The 22,384-nt window shown below is 37.0% G+C and overlaps 1 protein-coding gene across 2 annotated transcripts in view; it reads right to left on the reverse strand.

The window, feature by feature from the left end:
• Nucleotides 1-9,618: 9,618 nt before the first annotated feature.
• LOC106083196 (protein real-time) overlaps nt 9,619-22,384 on the reverse strand; it is a 77,412-nt gene continuing 64,646 nt past the window's right edge. For both annotated transcript variants that reach the window (XM_013246081.2, XM_013246082.2), the window contains exons 4-8: nt 19,356-19,614; nt 19,170-19,291; nt 12,701-13,007; nt 12,532-12,632; nt 9,619-12,275 (exon numbers count right to left, since the gene is read on the reverse strand). In XM_013246081.2, coding sequence (XP_013101535.1) covers nt 12,084-12,275; nt 12,532-12,632; nt 12,701-13,007; nt 19,170-19,291; nt 19,356-19,614 — 981 coding nt within the window. In that variant the 3' untranslated portion in view covers nt 9,619-12,083. The remainder of the gene's footprint in view (nt 12,276-12,531; nt 12,633-12,700; nt 13,008-19,169; nt 19,292-19,355; nt 19,615-22,384) is intronic.

A 22,384-nucleotide genomic window follows, 5' to 3' on the forward strand; every position in this document is an offset into this window, starting at 1 on the left:
TCACTAATCTGTTAGCAAATAAATATACCCGATAATACTACTGTTCGATGTTATTTACTTTTCTTTTAGTATACAATTATTTAATTTCTTCTTAATTTCGTTGAGCTTAGCAACTATCTCCTCTTTCCTCAAGTTCTTTATACGAATGTTGGCCGTTGGGTCTGTGACTAACCGTCACCATCTGGACACCATCACACCCTCTTCATTGATGTGCTTGCTACTTAATAATGTTTATAAAACCATTGACCCTTTTACTCCGTCCAATCAAGTGTATCTTCAAGATATTTTTTTTGTTTTGTTTTGTTATAACTATTCCCTGCTTGTTGTTTTTGCTTTTTTGCCCAAAGCAACTATAGACGTCAGTTATGTATTTCGCAATCTCTCTCTCCTCCTCCTACCCCCCCCCCCCCCCCCTTTTCAAACTATTATCAGCTGTTTTAATAACTTTTACATTAAAGGTGGGTATTAAGTTCGTGGCAAAACTGAATTTTACGGGGTAGTTCGCAAAAAAAATCTAATTTTTTGCATATCCCTAACTTTGACCCCAGGAACCCGAATATGAAGTCCGTTTTTGGGGCACGGGCTCGTGGACCCCCCCTAGGGGCCAAAAACACCCACATATTGGGGGAAAATTGTGCAACCTATGCAATATGGGTATCAAATGAAAGGTATTGATTAGTAGATTACGATTATCTAATATCCAATACTTTCGCCCGGGAAGGACCTATGAGATCTAGAGAATTTGGACGCCCTATTTGGAAAATTTACGAAATTGTTATTATTATTTTAAATAAAACTCTATTTGCCTTTCAAAAGTGGAAAATTTTGCCGGCCTTCGCCAGGGTTTGACGTTTTCTACTCCTCCACATGTCCAACAGGGTGAAATAGCAAAAGTAATTTAAATAAAACTATTCGCCTTCCAAAGTTTTTTGGAACCCCTAGGGGGGTCCACGGACCCAAGCCCCAAAAACGGACTTCATATTCGGGTTCCTGGGTTCAAAATCAGGGGGTATGCAAAAATTAGATTCGCTCACAGGTACACAGCCAATGCGGATAAAAAAAAGGAGGTCTCAAGCGAACAGCTGTTAACAGGTGGTCTCAAACGAACAACTGATCCTCGTTTTCCCAACACACGCAAACAAATTTGTGTGTATACGTGTGCGTGCATGAGCAGAGAATATGCCGGAAAGAAGATAACAAAAAAGAGAATGCAAACAAAAATCTGACATCTTAATACCGTACAACCTGGCCGGTTGTTAACAGCTGTTTGCGTGAGTCAGCCGGTTAGCTTTGACGGTATTAAGTTGCCGGTTTTTTGTTCGCATTATCTTTGTTGTTATCTTCTTTCTCGCATATTCTTTGCTCTGTACGCACACGTATATACACACACACGCACACAAATTTCTTTGTGTGTGTTGGCAAAACGACGATCAGTTTGATGACGGGAAACCGAATAAGTAGTGAATATACTGTATTGTCTAAGCAGATACAACTGATAAAAATTATTATCAAAGAATCAGTCAACATTGAGCAAGCGAATCATTTCAATAAAAGGTTGCAGAATATTAAACCTGGTCCATCCGCTTTTAAACAAATCTATCAAATAACTGGTAAAGTTAAATCACCGTTCTGCCAACAAATCATCCAGAACGACAACATACTCACCAATAGTTCCGATATCACACGCCACTTCCAAGAATTCTACTCAGAGACATTTCGCCAAAGACTACCTCATAATCCAGTTGCTGATTTGCAGCTGAGAATAGATAATTGTATAAATGTTACTCCTCTCCATATTTATACATTTAGTGATGAGTTCAATGCGTTGCATAATCATGATAATTTCCATTTCACGAACCCTGGAAAGATCAGGGACATTATCCAACGTACAAATAATAAGAAATCAAGTGGCTTAGATGGAGTTTCTAACTTTCTATTGAAAAAACTTCCCGACTCAACTATAAATCTGTTCACATTTATTTTTAATCATTGCATCAATAACGGATACTTTCCTTCAGATTGGAAAGTTGCAAAGATACTCCCTATCAAGAAGAAGCCTGACTGCAAGACCCCATCCGATTATCGTCCGATTTCCCTTCTGTCCAACATTGGGAAAGTGTTTGAAAACGTCCTAAGGGAAAAAGTTGAAAATGGTTATCTTATTGAACCTATACCACAATACCAGTTTGGCTTCAGGAAAACCCATTCCACCCAGCATGCACTATTGAAATTCCACAACGATATCATCGTCAATCTGCGTAACCAATGCTGCACTGTTGCTATATCACTCGACATAGAAAAGGCTTTTGACTCAGTTTATCACCCAGGTATCATCTATAAGCTTGTCCAGTTGGACACTGATCCATACATTGTGAAAATATTGGCTAGTTACTTCACAAACAGAAGATTTTGTGTAGACATACAGGGTACAACGTCCGCCTTTGGGGCCGTTGGTAGTGGCGTCCCACAAGGAAGTGTATTGGCACCATATCTTTTTAATATATTTTTACATGACTTCCCACACACATCACAGGACTCACAGGCAATTTTATACGCGGATGATTGTCTTATTTATGCCCATGACAAATCCCCTGAAATTGCTCTTGGAAAAGCATCGGTACACCTCGGACTCATTAATGAGTATTATAATACTTGGGGCATTAAAATAAACGCAACCAAATCCCGAGCAATATGCATTAGGAACGCCTCTGGTAAATGTCCAAGATATGTGGTACCCCAGAGTAAAACACTTAACCTTACCCTTAATAGTGTCACGATTCCTGTTGAGTCCAGAATAAAATACCTCGGAGTGACATTTGACAAGATGTTGAAGTTCAACTTGCATGCCAGAGAAGTTCTACAAAAGGCGAAGAGAATTTTAGGTTCTTTTTCTTATATCCTAAACAGTAAATACTTACCTCAGTCTACAAAGTTACTGTTGTATAAGGTGGCTATAAGACCGGTACTCGCCTATGGTTTCCAAATCTGGTTCACAATTTCCCCTACTGTGGCAAAGGAGTTGGAAATATTTGAGAGGAAAATCCTGAGGAAATGTGTAAATAAATTTTATGTAAATCGCACTAAAAGATATGCTAACACTTACATTTATGATAAATCTGGCATTGAACCACTATGTGCGTATGGTTTCAAGCTTCAAGAAAAGTTTATTCAAGGGTTAGCCGAACATGAGAATGACCTAATGAGAGAAATTTATGAATTGGAGGAAAATTCAACATGGGCTGATTCAGCTTACCTTTCTCCTGTTGCAATAATAAATGAAAACAATGACAACGCTTCAGCCCGCCTCGACACTCCTGAATTTTTCAAGAAAACAATAATAGGATCACACCGTGGATGAGAGAAGAGAAGAAAAATATCTAGGAATATTAAATTATTTTAGTTATACGTGTATATTTATATCTAAATGTATTTTAAATACTTACAATGAGCTTGCTCAATTCGTTTAACCACCGTCTTAACACTACAACCCATATATAAAACGTGCTAATGAATACGCTATTTACACACATGTATATATACATACGCAACTGTGATATTTACATTTCCATTAATTAAAGGGCTAGTCCATTTCATTCTGTTAGTTACGGTTTTAACAGAAATTGTTATTTCGTTGTATTTGTTATCTAGTTATAAGTAAAGTAAATTATTATTTTAACAGACTCTCTTTGCTCTGTACGTAACAGTAAAGGCCGAGAGCAAGCCTTTTTCATATTCCATTTTATTTTGATATTCGTATCCATATGTATACATTTCACTGTCAAGCACGTAGCCATTATTCATTCATCGTGTATTAGAACGAGACAATAATAGTTCTAAATGTTATTTTAAACGTAATCGATAAGTCATTTCAAATGTAATCGAAAAAGAAGAAGACTCAAATAAACACACTTAATCACTAATCACTTTGATGACAAGGTGGCGGATTGCTCCATATGATTTGTGGTTGTTGTACGAATGAGACCACCTTTAATTGTTTCGCCATGGCGGAAATGCTAAAAAATGTTCAGCCTCGATGATTGAAAACGAGCGTTATCCTGTGCTGCCACACGTGTGGTTGTGTTTTATTTTAGTACTATACGAGGGTTGCCTCTTATATTTCGGGATTGGACAATCCTTGTGTTTCAATCTGCTAATTGACAGCTTTAACGTAAAGCTTGACATTTTTGAGGTTGTACCATGATATTATTACCAGGTAGTGCCAATCCCATGGCAGCCGGTTTGTACGTACCGGATTGACCCGATGAAGTCCTTCATCGGCAAGGGCTGTCGCCTCAGTGCACAACACACTGCTACAACAACAACATAACATACACAAAATCAGAGTTGCACTAATCCCTGATTTTGACTACCTGTAAATGAATATATCGTGGTTGATTTTTTACCATCTGTCTGCAGAGTTGTATTTTTCTACGTGACGCTCCCCAACGCGCTCAATCTGTTTCGGCCTTAAGAGTGTTCACGTACTCAAAATTTTGTGCAAATTTGCACAAATTGTTATTGGAAATGAATGGAAGAGTGGGTGAGAGCGATCACAATTTTGAGAGCTTGGTAATTGAGTGACTGTTAAAGGTACTGGAGTTTTTTTTCCAGCAGCTCTGGTTCGCAGCATCGAACAGCTCTGTTTTGAAAACCAGCTGTTTAATTCAAATAAACACAAAAAAGGATTAAAGGATGTTCTTACTCTCCCGCAAATTTATACTGGCAATTTTTTCTAGTGAAAAAGTACGCGAACAGACCTATTATTTCTACCAGGGATGGGATTCATGGAAGCTTAAATCAATACCTCCAAAGACATATATGTGCATTTATCGTTCAAACTCAAATACTTAAACTCTATACCAGCATGCTGGTGCAAATCAAGTACCTTAACATATGGAAAAAATAAAATTATAAATTAATTCATGCTCCAACAATAATTATTTTTTTATCAATACCAAATCGATTTACAAGCAAATACTGATAATTCCCTTAAGTTAAATAACCCTAATTTGGACATTATGTGTATTTATCATAATATCAGAGTTATTACTCGTACAGTTCTCTATCATCATGCTGGTAAATGTTTAGAGACACAAGGTACTGCAATCTTGTTTACACTTGTAGCAAATCATGAGTTTTCAACGGTGAAAAACAAACATAGACCAGCCATAAAAGGTGCAAATTTTTTCTATCCACTTAACATATTAATGGCCATGTTCACAAAAACTTAATGAAGCCCTAAAATAGGTTTTTTTGAGAGTTCTATAAACAAAATCGGTTAAAGAAACCTACTTCGAAACTACATTAAGTTTTATGAATACCGGTAAAAATATACGAGTTTGTTGGTGTATGCCACAAAGTATAGCATGGCGAAACAATTAAAGGTGGTATCATTTGTACAACAACCACAAATCATGTGCAATCCGCCATTTTGCCAACACACAAAGAAATTTGTGTGCTTGCGTGTATACGTGTGCGTACATAAGCAGAGAATATGCCGGAAAGAGGATAATAAAAAAGAGAATACAAACAATAATCTGGCATCTTAATACCGTCAAACCTGGCGGGTTGTTAACAGCTGTTTGCGTGAGACCATCTTTTTTAATCTGCCTAGAAAGTATAGTAGCTTGAAATCTGATTATTTGGTCTGTTTTACTTACCAATCTAGTGGATTCGCTAGCTTAAGCTTAGTACTGACTTCGACATTACACCCGAACAACTGTCAAAAGGCCGTTTTGACTTCCAGAGCCTTTAAAAGGCATATCTGTCGACATTTGGTACAGCCTCTTGCAGCCGACCATAGAAAGTTTAGCTCGTAACCCATTGGCTTCTGTTGTATTGTTGTGCTTACGGCTACACTGAATTGAGCCCCCGTAGAAACAAATCGCCCGATTTGGCTTCTTGAAAGAATGTGGCACCTGACACGAATCGGCCCAGCCAATTTTTTTTACTTTTTATACCCTACACCACCACTGTGGTAGAGGGTATTATAAGTTTGTGCAAGCGCTAGACCCATTGATAAGTATACCGATCGACTCAGAATCACTTCCTGATTCGATTTACCCATGTCCCTCTGTGAGTCCATGTATTCTTGTAATCAAAGTGCGGGTCGTATTTGTTGTCCAATCATAACGAAATTTTGCACATTTCACTTTTTTGGCCCAAGGATGAACGCCATTGATTTTGGTAAAAATCGGTTCAGATATAGATATAGCTCCCATATATATGTATCGCCCGATTTGCACTTAAATTGCCGTAGTAACTACAATTTTCAACCGATCTGCACAAAATTCGATTTGGATTGTTTTCTTGCTAATCTTAACATATCTGAAAAATTTCATCAACATCGGTTCAGATTTAGATATAGCTCCCATATATATGTATCGCCCGATTTGCACTTAAATAGCCGTAGTAGCTACAATTCTCAACCGATCTGCACAAAATTTGCCACGGACTGTTTTGTTACTGATTTTGAAATATCTGCTAAATTTCATCAACATCGGTTCGGATTTAGATATAGCTCCCATATATATGTATCGCCCGATTTGCACTTAAATGGCCGTTGTAGCTACAATTTTCAACTGATCTGCATAAAATTTGACACGGATGGTTTTGCTACTGATCTTAGCATATCTGCGAGATATCACCAAAATCGGTTCAGATTTGGATATATCTCCAATATATATGTATCGCCTGATTTACACTTATAAGGCTGCAAAAGACACAATTTGTAACCGATCTGTTTAAAAGTCGGTTCAGATTTAGATATAGCTCTCATATGCATATATATTGCCCGAATTTATAATTGTAGGGTAGGTGTAGGGTATTATTTAGTCGGCTCCGCCCGACTTCTGCCTTTCCTTAGTGGTTTCTTTTATTATTATTTTTGCTTTTATTAACATAATGGTATGTTTTACTAAAACAACATGAACTTGTTTTGTTTTTTAATAATTTATTTTCTTATGCACTTAAATAACATGAAACACTTACTTCAAAATGTCATAAACAGGTATTTTTCTTCATCTTCTCATTTCGCTAAGTGTATTCTCTATAAATATTATCATGTATACTTCAAATATGTCTGTAGGTTTTCAATCATATGTTACAATATGCTGGGATTTGAAGTTGGAATTTTCTAGTTAACTTGAGATATAAATAAGATTTGAATACTTAAAACTCTAGATTTTAATCTAAACTAAATATGAGATATTTGTTTATCTATACTTTTTAAATTTGAGATTTTAATAAAAGGGATTTTGCTGGGGACATAATCATAGATATAATTCTTTAAAATGGCGTTTTGTTTTTCTTCTTAGCAACTAAATTGGGTGAAAACCTTTGGCTGTTATTGAAAATCTTATTTTGATTTATTTTTTCTTTTGTGTTTTTAAAATAATTTCAGCATATTCTTAAAAAACTATTTTATATTATTTTTTTCTTCAATATTATAATTCTTTTTATTGCTAATTTGTTTTGTGTATATTTTGTTTTTATTGTTTATATAAAAAGCTTATAAAATGATGATAAAATTGCAAGCGAAAAAATTCGTTATTTTGTATATGTAAAAATTTTCGGCCGTTATGCAGTTATTTTTTCACAAGCATTATATTGTTTTTATTTAATATTTCTACTTTAATTGACCCTAAAAATAATACGAAGGTATTTTGAGGAAATATTTAAAATTAATATTTTATATAAAACAAATTGCATCAAATTGTTTATTTTAATATTTTCTTTTTATTGTATTAAAATTAATTTTTCTAGCATACAACCTTATTAAATTTTTTTTTTTAACAGTGGGGGTTAATTTTTTATAGGATTTTTATCAAATTATTAAATTTTTGTCCAATAGTTTGTAAGGTTTTCTTATTTCTACTATAAATTAAACAAATTAATAAAGGTCGTTATAAATGGGGCGTTTACACTGCAAGAAAAATCTTTCAGACACAAACCAATAATATTTGACAGAATGCAACTAAGGGTTGGTATCAGGATTCACTGAATAAGGTTAAGCCAAGCGATCAGCCGATATACTTTTTTTTAATATTTGGCAGTACTTGGCATTGAGGATGTCAACTTGTTCTCTTTTTACATTCATTCTTTGTTTACGTTTTCTCCTATATGATGACATTTTCAATCGTCAGATTTGACATCCTTAATGATGTTTATGGGGCCTATCCACTTTGTGTTTTATTAGTGAATCCTGGGTTGGTATCAGGATGCACTTATAAGGTTAGGGCATGAGAACTGTTGAGTACAATTTTATATTTTTGTTTTGATTTTTTAGAAATGTCGCTGGTGCCATGAAACTGACTGCCAATGTCAGTCTTAAGTCAGAGAAGGAATAAGATACAGGGCTCTTTTTTCTTTCAGGCATTGGAGGAGTTTAGAGGACTGAATGCAGGAAGATTGAAGTCTTTTGTCCTATCATCAAAGTGTTACGAGAGGGTACAGTGATCAATTGTGAAGCAATCAGTGACAGCTCCAATTAATCCACCTAGATGTTCTATCATTAAGGTCGTCAATCAGTGGAGTCGGCAGTTTATCTAGCCAGATCGAAGAGGGAAAGGCTATAGAGGAAACACAATGGGCCACATTTGGCCCCGGCGGATACTAAGACATCTTATGTCTGTTGTTATTCCATCCAACCTAGTCCACTTTGTGCTGGAGGCAGAATGTACCTTTAAGGTGAGGTCATGCGAACAGCACAATGTTTTATTTTTGTTTCGATTTTTTAGTAATCTAAATGTCAAAGGCACGATAACACAGCTGTGATTTTTTTCTAAAATCTTAAGGGGATATTCTATTTGATCCGATATTCCACACATAAGTCACAAAACAGTGTTATTATGACGAAAATACAAAATTTTGAAGAAGATAAGTTGTAAAACAAATTTTATTTCTAAAATCACGTTGACATTAAATTTACAGCATTTGCCACTCAAGGTAGTTTCTTTGGGGGTAGCGTTTTGTTGTTGTGCTAATAACCCTACCTCTTAATTGTACCACGTGCTGGAGGCTAAAAAATCTGTAAGTCAGCTGATCACTTTGCGCTACCTTCTTAAGTGTACCCTGGCAAATTAGCAGCATTTTGCAAAAATCTTACGGATTTATCCTCAAGTATTTATGACCTACCAAGGTAGGGGTTTGTTGTTGTGCTAGTGACCCTACTTCTTAATTGTACTATGTGCTGGAGGGTAAAAAATCTGTAAGTCAGCTGATCACTTTTTACCCTGGCAATTAGCAACATTTTGCAAAAATCTTACGGATTTATCCTCAAGTATTTATGACCTGCCAAGATCCTCTCAGTTCTTATAAATAATTAATGTTTATTATCTAGAAACAAAAATCACAATATTTTTAAAACTAAAACAAAAATATATAAAGAACATTTATATCGGAATAATGATCGATTAACTGAATATAATGGCTTAAAACTTAAATATATTATTTTCTAAATAAAAAACTGTTTTATTAGAATATTAAGGAGATTGAAATTTATATGCCATATTTACAAAACTTAATACAGCTTTAAAGTATGTTAACATTGGCCACTAAATCCTGATTTTTAGCCTTTTCGAGATTTAAGTGCTATATCCTGTGTAAATAAATAAAAATAAATCCCATTTTTGCATGATTTATTTTTAAATCCCTAATAATCACGATTTCATGGCCGAATAATCGATAAAAGTACTAAAATATGCAAATGTTTTCAAGAATTGTGTATGGTAGTGTGTGATTCGTGTATTCGCATGTACGCTTGTGTATGTCAGTTAAATCCCTAAAAACGCAGTGTAAACAGACAGGATTTGTTTTTGGATTTAGTTAAATCCAGATTAAAAAAAAATTTTTTTGTAAACATGCTATTAAAGTGGATTTATTTGGCAGATTTCCTTCAAAGAACTGTCAAATAATCCTAATTTAAAGCTGTATTTAGTTTTGTGAATATGGGCAATTATATATTGATTTTGTAGCTGATTTAAATTGAAAACTAAAATCACGTTTACACTGATGCTGATTATTAACATTTGGTATAATGGCTCAACTTTCTGTTGATGAGCCATTAAAATAGAGTTTTCAGCTGATTAAAGACCAAAACAGAATGAGCTTTAGCTTTGGTTTTGAGCTTCGCGTTGCAGATATGCAAATCTGCACACAAATTCTATAAAATCAATGCGGAAAAGTTAAAAAATGTCAACGTTGGCGCATGAAAGCGAGCGTCATTCTGTGTTGCCACACGTGTAGTAGTGTTTTTGATCGTCAAAGTTAAGTTTTTTTAACTTTTATGAGTTGCTTTTTTAACATTTTGTTTGCAGAGTTGCATTTTTTAACGCGACGCTCCTAATGCGCTCATTCTGTTTAGGCCTTAAGTCATTAAAACAGGTATTGAAGGTAAGTGTAAACGTAGTTTAAATGGGGTTTAAAACTATATTAAACCCCGTTTACATTACTCTTTAAATCCGGATTTAATGGCTCGATCATCTGTTTTCCCTTTATAAAATCAGCTGACGAGAGCCTTAAATCCGGATTTAATGAGCAGTGTAAACGGGTTTTTAAAACTATATTACAAATTTATATTTGTGTTTTGGGGATCATAAAGGGGAAGTTCACACTTAAAGATTTGTTTGTACAATAAATTGGTATTTGCAGTCAATGTTGTCGTTCAAATAAATAAACATTAAAGTGTGTTCGTGTACTCAAAAATTTTTGCAAATTGCTTTAAAGCCTAGTACTGACTTCGAATTTTCGGCCGAACAACTGTCAAAATGGAAAAAGCAATCAACTCTATTTCAATTGTGTTGTCTTTGTTGTGTGTTGTTGTTTGACTTTTGTTTGTATTCTGGCAAACAATAGAGTCCGATGTATTTCGCAATAATTTAATAGACACCTTCGCTTCGAATGAACTCAGTACTAGGCTTAAGTGTAAACGACCACTAGACCCACAATGGCTATATATTTAAAACAAAAATCGTAGTGCCAAAATCAGCTGACTCCGTAAAAAAAAACAGCTGGTTAAGACCATGATATAATAATTATCAGGTAGTGTACCAAGGTGCACAAATTTTTCTCGCGAAGTGCACTATCTGTCAACGAGTTTTGGTTGTGTGTGTGCACTATAGTTAAGAACCATAGCACACACAAACAACGAAAAATGGCGCGAACTAGTAACATACTCAAAGTCAGAGGTGCACTAATCACTGATTTTGACAGATAGTGCGTTCAATATTTTGTTGTTCGGCAACTGCCACTACCTGTAAATGAATATATCTTGGTTTAGACTCATCAAGCGAACGAAAGCGTATGGATTTGAGCTATAGTGCCATTATAGGTTTTGATTTTATTATAAACAGCATATACCTCCAAAGAATGTCCATCATATAGGGGTGTTCACACTTGAAGATTTGTTTGAAAATTCAATGAAACATATTTGTTTTAAAATTTTTTTAAACAACATTAATTAATCTTTAAATGGGAGCATCTCTTTATTCTGCTTTCATTTTTGTCAGGATTCACTGAATAAGGTTAAGCCAAGCGATCAGCCGACATACAATTTTTTTTTTAATTTTTGGCAGTACTTGGCATTTAGGATGTCAATTTGTTCTCTTTTACATTCATTCTTTGTTTACGGTTTTTCTTATTTGATGACCTTTTCAATCGGCAGATTTGACATCCTCAATGATATTCATGGGGCCTATCCACTTTGTGTTTTCGCAAGTGACCTAACCTTCTATTAGTGAATCCTCCATTTTTGTTATACATTTTTGGACTTCTCTTTATTTAAAATTAAATAATTACATTACAAATATTGTTTTTTTGTCAATATTTCGGTATGTTGGTGGTTTTTAAAACTATTTCCTGGATTATGGTCTTTTAAAATACATATTTATCTAAAATCTTTTCGTCTTACATACATATATACTTACATCAGAATGTCACCATCCTGTTCTTCTTACCCAATAAAACACGCAAAATTGTAGTCAATCTTAATCAAGACTCTTCTCCATTAGCGTACCCGTTATGAGCTCTTGATGTTCGGCCATTTCTAGTAGATTTTCGACATCCTTGTTTATAGAAGCCTCGTATCATCGACTTTGGCAAGAGCTGGATGCCGAGTTTGATGAGTAGGCTGACTGTAAGCTGGTCATAGATCCCTTATAGTTAGCAGAACTTAAAACTTCATAGAAGAAATTGAGTTGAGCTGGACCCTCGGAGCTGCAAGAGGGACTGAACCAATGCATGACATAATTGTCTTTGTGATTCATGACATGGGAACCCTGAAAAGAGAAGAAGAATTTTGAGCAATTTGTCCATAAAAGCGACAGCTGATGTAGTAGTAAGGTCTATTGCGGGGTGCTTAGACCCCACGAGATTTTAAAAACTTTGATGAAATTTGATTCCTTTTTTACTCCGCCCATAAAATGAACTAATACACTAATGCATCTAACTGAACTAGTTCGTTCATATAGTTCACTTATGACCTGTTTTATCGTTTTTCTTTAACTCGTGGCTTATTTTTCTTTCCATACTCACCTGTACACTCTCTTTGTTATGGCATATTAGAGTGGGTTCCTCTTTAAAATAGTTCACACCTTCCGTAAAATCGCTCATATCAAAGAAGGAAACAGCCAAATCTGGAAATTGAATAAAAGTTATATCAAATTAAAAAAATAGTTCATCTATTCTTATATCTTTAGCAAACCTTGTTTCTCTGGCAAATCTTTGGTAACTCTAAACAAGCTAAAATGTAAATCACTTCGCAGCACATCGAAATCCCAAGTCAAAACACTTTTGGGATCAGAATTTCTTATGATCACCTCATGTGAATAGCCAGTGCGTAACTCTATGGTTTTGTAGAGATTTTGATGGTGATGTTGGGCCAATGAACCACCAATACCTCCAGAATTATTATTGGATGTACTCTTGTGATTGTCCACAGCATCGTCTTCCTCAAGAGAATTCATTTTGTAAAGAGTTTTTGGCACCAAACTGCCCTCATGAATCAGAGTCTAGATATGAAAGAGAAGGGAAATGGATTAGAAAAGCCTATACAGTATGGAAGTGTTTAAAGCTTGATCAAAAGCCCAACATATAGGTGTTCTAGTTTTTAGACAATGTGGTATATAAAACAAAACTGATACAAACGTCGGCATTAACCACAAGACAGTACTGTATAAAGACGAACTGAAATTTTTCACTGCTTTAGACCTTTGATGAGTGCAATAACATATATATGCTGAAATTGCCATCAGACAGAGTTGTTTAATGCATGAAAAAGTAGCCATGAGTAAGAAGTGTCCCCGGCTAACAGGGATAACTATGAACACCACACAGGCTGGAACTTTGAGCTCCTACTTATGTGGTGTCCACAGTTATCGTGGGAAGCTTAGTTGAAAGCTACCGGGCGTTCACCGGTTGCGGATAGTGGAAAGCTTCGTTTTTATGTGGAGTAGCTGCAAATCCCGTTCCCGGAAAACTATACGAATAACTCTGAGAAACAAGGGAATAAAAAAACGGACCCCCTAACGTTGACAACTCAAGCAAACCAAAAAAGGACCATGATTTGAGGATCTGCACCTGGAATGTCCGCACTCTCCATATAGAAGGTGCAGTATACGCGCTAGCGGATGTATTGGGGATGTACGAGGCAGACATTACCGTCTAACAGGAAGTGCGATGGACTGGGAATAGCGTCACTACAACACCAAACGGTGACGAACTATACTATACCTGCCACAAAACGAGGCTTGCATTGGGCTGTGGATTTTGTGGTTAGTCGGAGACTGGAACACTTTATCTCAAGCTTTACTCCGGTTATTGTTAGGTTAGCCACAATCCGCATAAAAGCCAAATTCTTCAACATCAGCCTTATTTGAAGCTATGCCTCGACGGAAGTCAAAGACAAGCAGACCAATGATATTTTCTACGAGCGCCTAAAGAGAAAGAGAATATGACCGCTGCCCCACCCATGATATTAAAACCGTTCTGGGAGATTTTAATGCGAAGAAAGGGAAGGAAGACATCTTTGGTCCGACAAAAATATTCACAAAGCCACATGGCTGTCACCCGTAAAATTTATCACGTTTTGATGGAAGGAAGGCATTCCTCCAGCATGTTAGATGTACCATCGATCCGTGGAGCGAATACAGGTTCGGATCAATACCTTGTTGCAGCAAAGGTTCACACCTAATTCAACATGGCGAGGAATGTACTATGTGACACTGCACGAAAGCTGGGCATTGGAAAGCTGCAAACACAACAGACTGCAACGGCATACTCCGCTCGACTGGCCCAACTGCTTGATGAAAACACTCCTTGTTTCGATGAAAAAATGGCGTGGCAAACTATTGCCCACTACATGGAAAATGGCGCGAAATCCCTACATGGGTACCGGAAGCCTCCCCCACGAACCCCATGATACGATCAAGAGTATGGAGATTCTACTGAAGCCACGAATGCGGCATACAGAGCAACCTTACATTCAGATGAAGGAGAGGTATCGGGTGAAAAGGAGAGTGGAGGAACGTCTATTCCGCAGAAAGAACAAGTTAGACCGTGCTTAGTTCGGAAGGGCCGAATCTTATATACCCTCTACCATAGATCGCATTTGTTGAGTTCTTTGCGCGATATCTCTTTTTAGGCAAACAAGGAATATTGAATAAGAACTCTTATGATATTGGAGCTATATCAAGTTATAGTCCGATTCGGACCATAAATGAATTGAATACTAAACATTGTGGAAGTCATTGTGTAATATTTTATTCCAATCGGATGAGAATTCTCCTTGTAGGGGCTCAAGAAGCAAAATCGGGAGATCGGTTTATATGGGAGCTGTATTAAGATATGGATCGATTCAGACCATATTGGACACGTATGTTGAAGGTCATGGGAGAAGCCGTTGTACAAAATTTCTGTCAAATCGGCTGAGAAATGCGACCTCTAGAGGCTCAAGATCCCAGTTCAGTTTATATGGCAGCTATACATGGTTATGTACCGATTTGCGCCATACTTAGCACAGTTATTGGAAGTCATAACAAAACACCTCATGAAAAATTTCAGCCAAATCGGATGAGAATTGCGCCCTTCAGCGGCTTAAGAAGTATTGGGTTGCCCAAAAAGTAATTGCGGATTTTTTAAAAGAAAGTAAATGCATTTTTAATAAAACTTAGAATGAACTTTAATCAAATATACTTTTTTTACACTTTTTTTCTAAAGCAAGCTAAAAGTAACAGCTGATAACTGACAGAAGAAAGAATGCAATTACAGAGTCACAAGCTGTGAAAAAATTTGTCAACGCCGATTATATGAAAAATCCGCAATTACTTTTTGGGCAACCTAATAAATATCCAAGATCGGTTTATATTGCAGCTATATCAGGTAATGAACCGATTTGAATCATACTTAGCACAGTTGTCGGAAGCAGGCAGAGATCCTTGCAATTAAGGAAGTGATGGAATGGCTAAGATATAATGTCATTACGACGATTGGCATAAATATCTTTTCAGACCGAACACAAGAACCGCCCTCGACTGTCGCAGATCTCTCAACGAGATGGCTGAACAGTTCAAAATTCACCTGTTCTGGATGCCGGGCCACAGAGATATCCCAGGGAATTCTAAAGCAGGCAAGCTTGCGAGACTAGGAACTACCTTACACACTCCACGGATATTGGAATCTGTGGGTATGCCTTTAGCAACATGTAAGCTAAGTTTTCAGGACCAGGCCCGAAGGCAACGAATGATAGATGGACACAAAGAGGGGGCTGTGAGCATTCCAAAACTTTGTGGCATCATCTAGACTTAAAGAGGTATACTGCTTTGCTGTCATTGGCTAGAACAGACGTCTCAGTCATTGTGTCCGTCATGACAGGTCACTGTCGAATCGAAAAACATGCTGACAGACTGAAGATTGCCAGCAACGAATTTTGCGGAAGCTGTAGGGACATCGAGGAAGAAGAGACTATAGAACACCTCCTGTGTATGTGCCCCGCACTAGCAGTTAGAAGGAGTTCCACTTTAGGTTCTCATTTCTTTGAGAACCTGTCTGATTTAGCGGATGTGAATATCCAAATTTTGCCCATGAACATTCCACTAAGGAACAGGGGCAAACTTCTCACATTATCAATGAGTGCAGTTCGATTCAAGTTTTAAACTCAATGATAAGGGGCCTCCTTTTTATAGCTGAGTTCGAACGGCGTACCGCAGTGCGACACCTCTTTGAAGAGAAGTTTTTTATGACATAGTACCTCACAAATGTTGCCAGCATTAGAAGGGGAAAACCAACACATTTTTTTCTGATGGTCTCGTCAGGATTCGAACCCAACGTCATAGGCGGACATGCTAACCTCTGCGCTACGATGTGAAAATTCGCAAATTATTGGGCTTTTTAAAGCGATCTGCCTGGTTCAACCGTAGGAACTAGAATTTTCCTTCTTCTGTTCCTGTGGTATCACAATTGACGCAAACGTCTAAGTGAGTCTGATTGCAGACAGCCACTTAAACCTAACCTAACCTAATAAGATTTGGCACGTGGTGTTTAATTTGACGCCCTAATATGTGTGCAAAATTTCATAAAATTCGGTTTCGTTTTAGATATACCGTAGCGCAGAGGCAAGCAAGTCCGCCTATGACACTGAACGCCTGGGTTCGAATCCTGGCGAGACCATCAGAAAAAATGTTCAACGGTGGTTTTCCCCTCCTAATGCTGGCAACATTTTTGAGGTACTATACCATGTAAAACTTCTCTCCGAAGAGGTGTCGCACTGCGGCACGCCATTCGGACTCGGCTATAAAAAGGAGGCCCCTTATCATTGAGTTTAAAACTTGAATCGGACTGCACTCATTGATATGTGAGAAGTTTGCCCCTGTTCCTTAGAGGAATGTTCATGGGCAACATTTGCATTTACTCCCATATACATATATTTTTTACCCGATATGTCAATATTTCAATAGGTATACAAAATTAAAGTCTGACTAGATTTGGAGATAAATTTTATATATTAAAAGCAGCACGTATACTAGGTGGTGTGGGGTATTATATAGTCAGCCCCGCCCGAAAGCTTTCACCTTGCCACAAAGCTCTCACAGGGAAAGATTCACTGATTCAGCTGCACAATCAGCGCTCATCAGCAATCCATTCTTGTCAGCCTCTCCGTTTCCTCTACCACCTCTTTGTGGTCGGAAAGCCCGCAGACCCGATAATCTTCACATGTTTCGAAAAAAAGAAGCGCTTTGTATTTCCTAACCAAACTTGACCTCACATCACCCAACGCCAGGGCCTTCAGCGCCATTTGACTTTCTTCCTGTTTCTTGGTTCCCATGATTAATATCAGATTCGTAATCTACTCTTCAATATCTTTGATTTAAGTTCCATATTGTACCGATCGGTCAATATTCCCTTCCGGAAGTTTTTGTGTGGAGGGCATCCCCCTAGGTACTAGAACCAAAATTGAATATCTTATTTGAATTTATGGGATATTTGAGTAGATTTTATATAAAAAGAGCCAAAACGAAATTGGCCAGAGAACTCCAATCTCAGTTGAGGTTTATCTCAACTGACATTATGACATCACCTTAAGACGACCCCTTCTAAGACGCTGATCCTGAAATTGTTGCACAGTGTAATCAGTCACTTCGTATGTAACCTGCCGCTAAGCCTCATCTCCAAACTACCCCATCAGAACAGAAGAATGTCAATGGAGTGCAAAACGCAGGATTCCTCACTGCCCCGCCTGACTGTCCTGCATATTGTACCGATCGGTCTATATGCCCGTCCGGAGGTTTTTGTGTGAGGGGCGTTCCCCTAGCTACTAGATCCAAAAGAGGATATCTTATTTGAATTTGTGGGGTATTTTGTTAGTTCTTACTATATAATATAGGCCCAAGCAAGTTTGGCCTCAGAACTCCAATCTCTTTTGGGGCTTTTCTCAAATGACATTTTGCCATTACGTTAAGAAAATCCCTTCCTAGACGCTGATCTTGATATTGTTGCACAGTGTAATAAGTCACCTCGTATGTAACCTGCCGCTAAGCCTCATCTCCAAACTACCCCATCACCAAAATACCCCACACTAAGGCGATAAAATTGGCCTATGCCAATTACAGCTGTAACTGCCTCCTGAATGACCACATGCCAGCGATCCCTAAAGTATTGGGTTGCCCAAAAAGTAATTGCGGATTTTTTAAAAGAAAGTAAATGCATTTTTAATAAAACTTAGAATGAACTTTAATCTAATATACTTTTTTGCACTTTTTTTCTAAAGCAAGCTAAAAGTAACAGCTGATAACTGACAGAAGAAAGAATGCAATTACAGAGTCACAAGCTGTGAAAAAATTTGTCAACGCCGACTATATGAAAAATCAGCTTTGGACTAGTCGATATTTGCCCAGACTATCATCTGGGCCCATATGACATGGAGCATCTACTCAACTGTCTCTAATAATCGAACCGTCTGTAGCCAATTAATTTTTGGGTCTACCCAATCGATATGATCAGCTTCTTCAATCTTACAACTTTAGTAGGAGAGTTTATAGATTTGGACACATGACAGAATCTTAACTTAGGTATAATGAACGAGCACAAAACACAATGTTGCAAAAACACCAATTGGATGAGAGTTGCTGATTTGTACTTAAGAATAATGTGCAAAAGATATTTCATTTCTAATTGAACAACACTTGTGAACAACCTGACTTTGGACCTAGTGCTTTCTTTGCCAGTTATCCCATCTTCAGTAGTGGAATTGAAAACAAGTATGCGGTGTAAGGAGATGGGAAAAACCATAGTTAACTCGGTTAATAGTCGGGGACATTCCAAAACAGACAGGTGATCTTCTATAGCAGACCTACAGACAGTTATTAGATGTCTAGGCACAAGTAATTGCCTTGAAAATGGCAAGTCTCTGGACAAACAAAATGTGAAATTATTGTGCAAATTAGAAGCTAGCCCTCTTACACAATCGCATTTGGCTAAATAGCAATGCTTAAAATACAAAGGAAGTATCTGATCCATATACAGTAAGGGAACCAGAGATGTCTTTGGTAGCAAAAAAGGAGAAAAGGGGTAAAATTATTTTTTTTTTTAAATTTTTGTACATGTTGGAGCACAGAATTGCAACAATCTTTAAAGTCCTCATAAAAGTAAAATAATTTTTTTTTATTTGTTTCACCCACCTTGCATGGTCCACCCAAAAAGTCTGGTATAATTTCAGCATCAATGTATTGCTCTAAACTCTCCTTCATTTGCTCACAATCTGTAACGCCATAGAATATAAATTTCGAGCGGGTATTTTCATCTGTTGAAAGAGCAGAATAATTTGCATTAATAAAATTTATCAGAAATATGCATTTTCCACTCACCTATAAAGGCCGAAACTATTGTCCATGCAATGGGAAATACTCTGGGTGCTCTTACCACCAATACTCTTCCCATGGTCTCGGGATAGTTACGTTCAACATTTTCTATGATATTCAATAAAGCTTTAACTCCAGGACGCCACAGATGGCGCATTGAAAGACCTTCCAAGTCCACCAGCAAACACCAGTTTAAAACTGGGGTACCCAAATTCTCTGCAGATTCTTTGATTTTTTGTATGCCTTCTTCGCAAATGTTAAGAGCCTGAAAGAGAAAAAGAGATTATAAAACAAGTAAAAAGGCGTTAAGTTCGTCCGGGCCGAACTTTGGATATCCACCACCTCCCGTATATATGTAAACCACCTTTCATCAAAATCCGGTGTAAATTGCATACTTTATAACTTATACCGAAATATGTTCCGATTTGGACCAAATACTTACAAGTACAAGTCATTGCTCAATGGTGTATAACAAAATATTGGTATTTTTAGTAGCTATATCTAAAAATAAACCGATCCGAACCATATACGATACAGATGTCGAAAAGCCTAACATAAGTCACTGTGTCAAATTTCAGTGAAATCGGATTATAAATGCGCCCTTTATGGGGCCATGACTTTAAATCGAGAGATCGGTCTACATGGCAGCTTAATCCAAATTTCCACCGATTTGGGCCAAGTTGCAGAAATAAGTTGAAGAGTTTGACACAACGCACTGTCCCAAATTTCAGCGAAATCGGACAATAAATGCGCCTTTTATGGCCCCAAAACCTAAAACCGAGAGATCGGTATATATGGCAGCTATATCCAAATCTAGACCAATCTGTACCATATTGCAGAAGTATGTCAAGGGGCATAACTTAACTCACTGTCCCAAATTTCGTCGACATTGGACAATAAATGCGCCTTTTATGGCCCCAAAACCTTAAATCGGAGGATCGGTATATATGGCAGCTATTCCAAATCTGGACCGATCTGGGTCAAATTGACGAAGGATGTCGAAGGATCTAACACAACTCACTGTTCCAAATTTCAGCAAAATCGGATAATAAATGTGGTTTTTAGGGGCCTAAGACCCTAAATCGGAGGATCGGTCTATATGGCAGCTATATCAAAATCTGGACCGATCTGTACCATATTGCACAAGTATGTCAAGGGGCATAACTTAACTCACTGTCCCAAATTTCGGCGACATTGGACAATAAATGCGCCTTTCATGGGCCCAAAACCTTAAATCGGAGGATCGGTATATATGGCAGCTATATCCAAATCTGGACCGATCTGGGCCAAATTGACGAAGGATCTTACACAACTCACTGTCCCAAACTTCAGCAAAATCGGATAATAAATGTGGCTTTTAGGGGCCTAAGACTCTAAATCGGAGGATCGGTCTATATGGCAGCTATATCAAAATCTGGACCGATCTGAGCCAAACTAACGGAGGATGTCCCTAAAAAAGTTCTTTGTGAACCATTACCGAAAAATTCTTAAAGTTAATAGTACCAACGCGAGGACGTCTAGTGTGAACATCTTTGCGGACAGTAAAATGGCCATAAGGGTAAGGTCACGAACAGTCTTGCAGTGTAGGTTAGGTAAGGTTGAAAATAGGGTGTAGGGTCCATAAAATTGTCTTTGACAAAATTTCCCACAATTTTGTATGGAAAAATTACTGGAAAATTTTGTCAGTAGAAAATTTTTCCTTAACACGAAATTTCCAAAATTTGTATCTAAAAGGGAATTCCCCAGAAATTGTCTGAAGACAAAATTTCCCAGAAAATTTCCCCTTAAGACTAAATTTCCAAAATTGTTCTCCAAAAGTAAATTCCCCAAAAATTGTCTTTAACGTCATGCATTTTATTATCAATTTTTACTACAGTCAATTTTCATTGACAGTCATTTCTTATTATTTTCTCTTAAGTAAAAATTTCCCATATATTCTCTCTAAGGACAAAATTTCCCAAAAATGTTCTCTAAAGACAAAATTTCCCATATGTTGGGTTGCCCATAAAGTAATAGCGGATTTTTCATATAGTCGGCGTTGACAAATTTTTTCACAGCTTGTGACTCTGTAATTGCATTCTTTCTTCTGTCAGCTATCAGCTGTTACTTTTAGCTTGCTTTAGAAAAAAGTGTAAAAAAAGTATATTTGATTAAAGTTCATTCTAAGTTTTATTAAAAATGCATTTACTTTCTTTTAAAAAATCCGCAATTACTTTTTGGGCAACCCAATATTTTTTCTTAAGACAAAATTTCCCAGATATTTTTTCTGAAGACAAAATTTCCCAGATATTCTCTCTAAAGTCATAAATTCCCAAAAATTTTCTTATTAGTGTAGGTCGGTTGGGATTGTAAATGGGCCATATCGGTCCATATTTTCATGTAGCTTCCATATACACTGATCTTGGCTTCTTGATCTTGACTTCTTGAGTCCACTAGAGGGCGCAGTTCTCATCCGATTTGGCTGATATTGTCCATGAAGTGTTTTGTTATGACTTTCAAAAAATATGGTAAGTATGGTTCAAATCGGTCTATAACCTAATATAGCTGCCATATAAACCGATCTTGGATCTTGACTTCTTTAGACACTAGAGGGCGCAATTCTCATCCGATTTGGTTGAAATTGTGCATGAAGTGTTTTGTAATGACTTTAAAAAACTATGCTAAGTATGGTTCAAATCGGTATATAACCTGATATAGCTGTCATATAAACCGATTTGGAGTCTTGACTTCTTAAGCCTCTAGAGGGCGCAATTCTTATCCGTTTTGGCTGACATTTTATATAACGGCTTCTCCCATGACCTTCAACATACATGTACAATATGGTCTGAATCGATCTATAGCCTGATACAGCTCCCATATAAACCGATCTCTCGATTATGCTTCTTAAGCCCCTATAAGCTGCAATACTTATCCGAATAAACTGAAATATTACCAATGGTCTTCAACATTCCATTAATTTATGGTCCAAATCGGACTATAACTTGATATAGCTCCAATAGCAAATCAATTATTTTTTTTAATCTTTTGCTTTCCTT

Source organism: Stomoxys calcitrans, chromosome 3 (genome assembly GCF_963082655.1).
Source record: "Stomoxys calcitrans chromosome 3, idStoCalc2.1, whole genome shotgun sequence".
Taxonomy (NCBI): Eukaryota; Metazoa; Arthropoda; class Insecta; order Diptera; family Muscidae; genus Stomoxys; species Stomoxys calcitrans.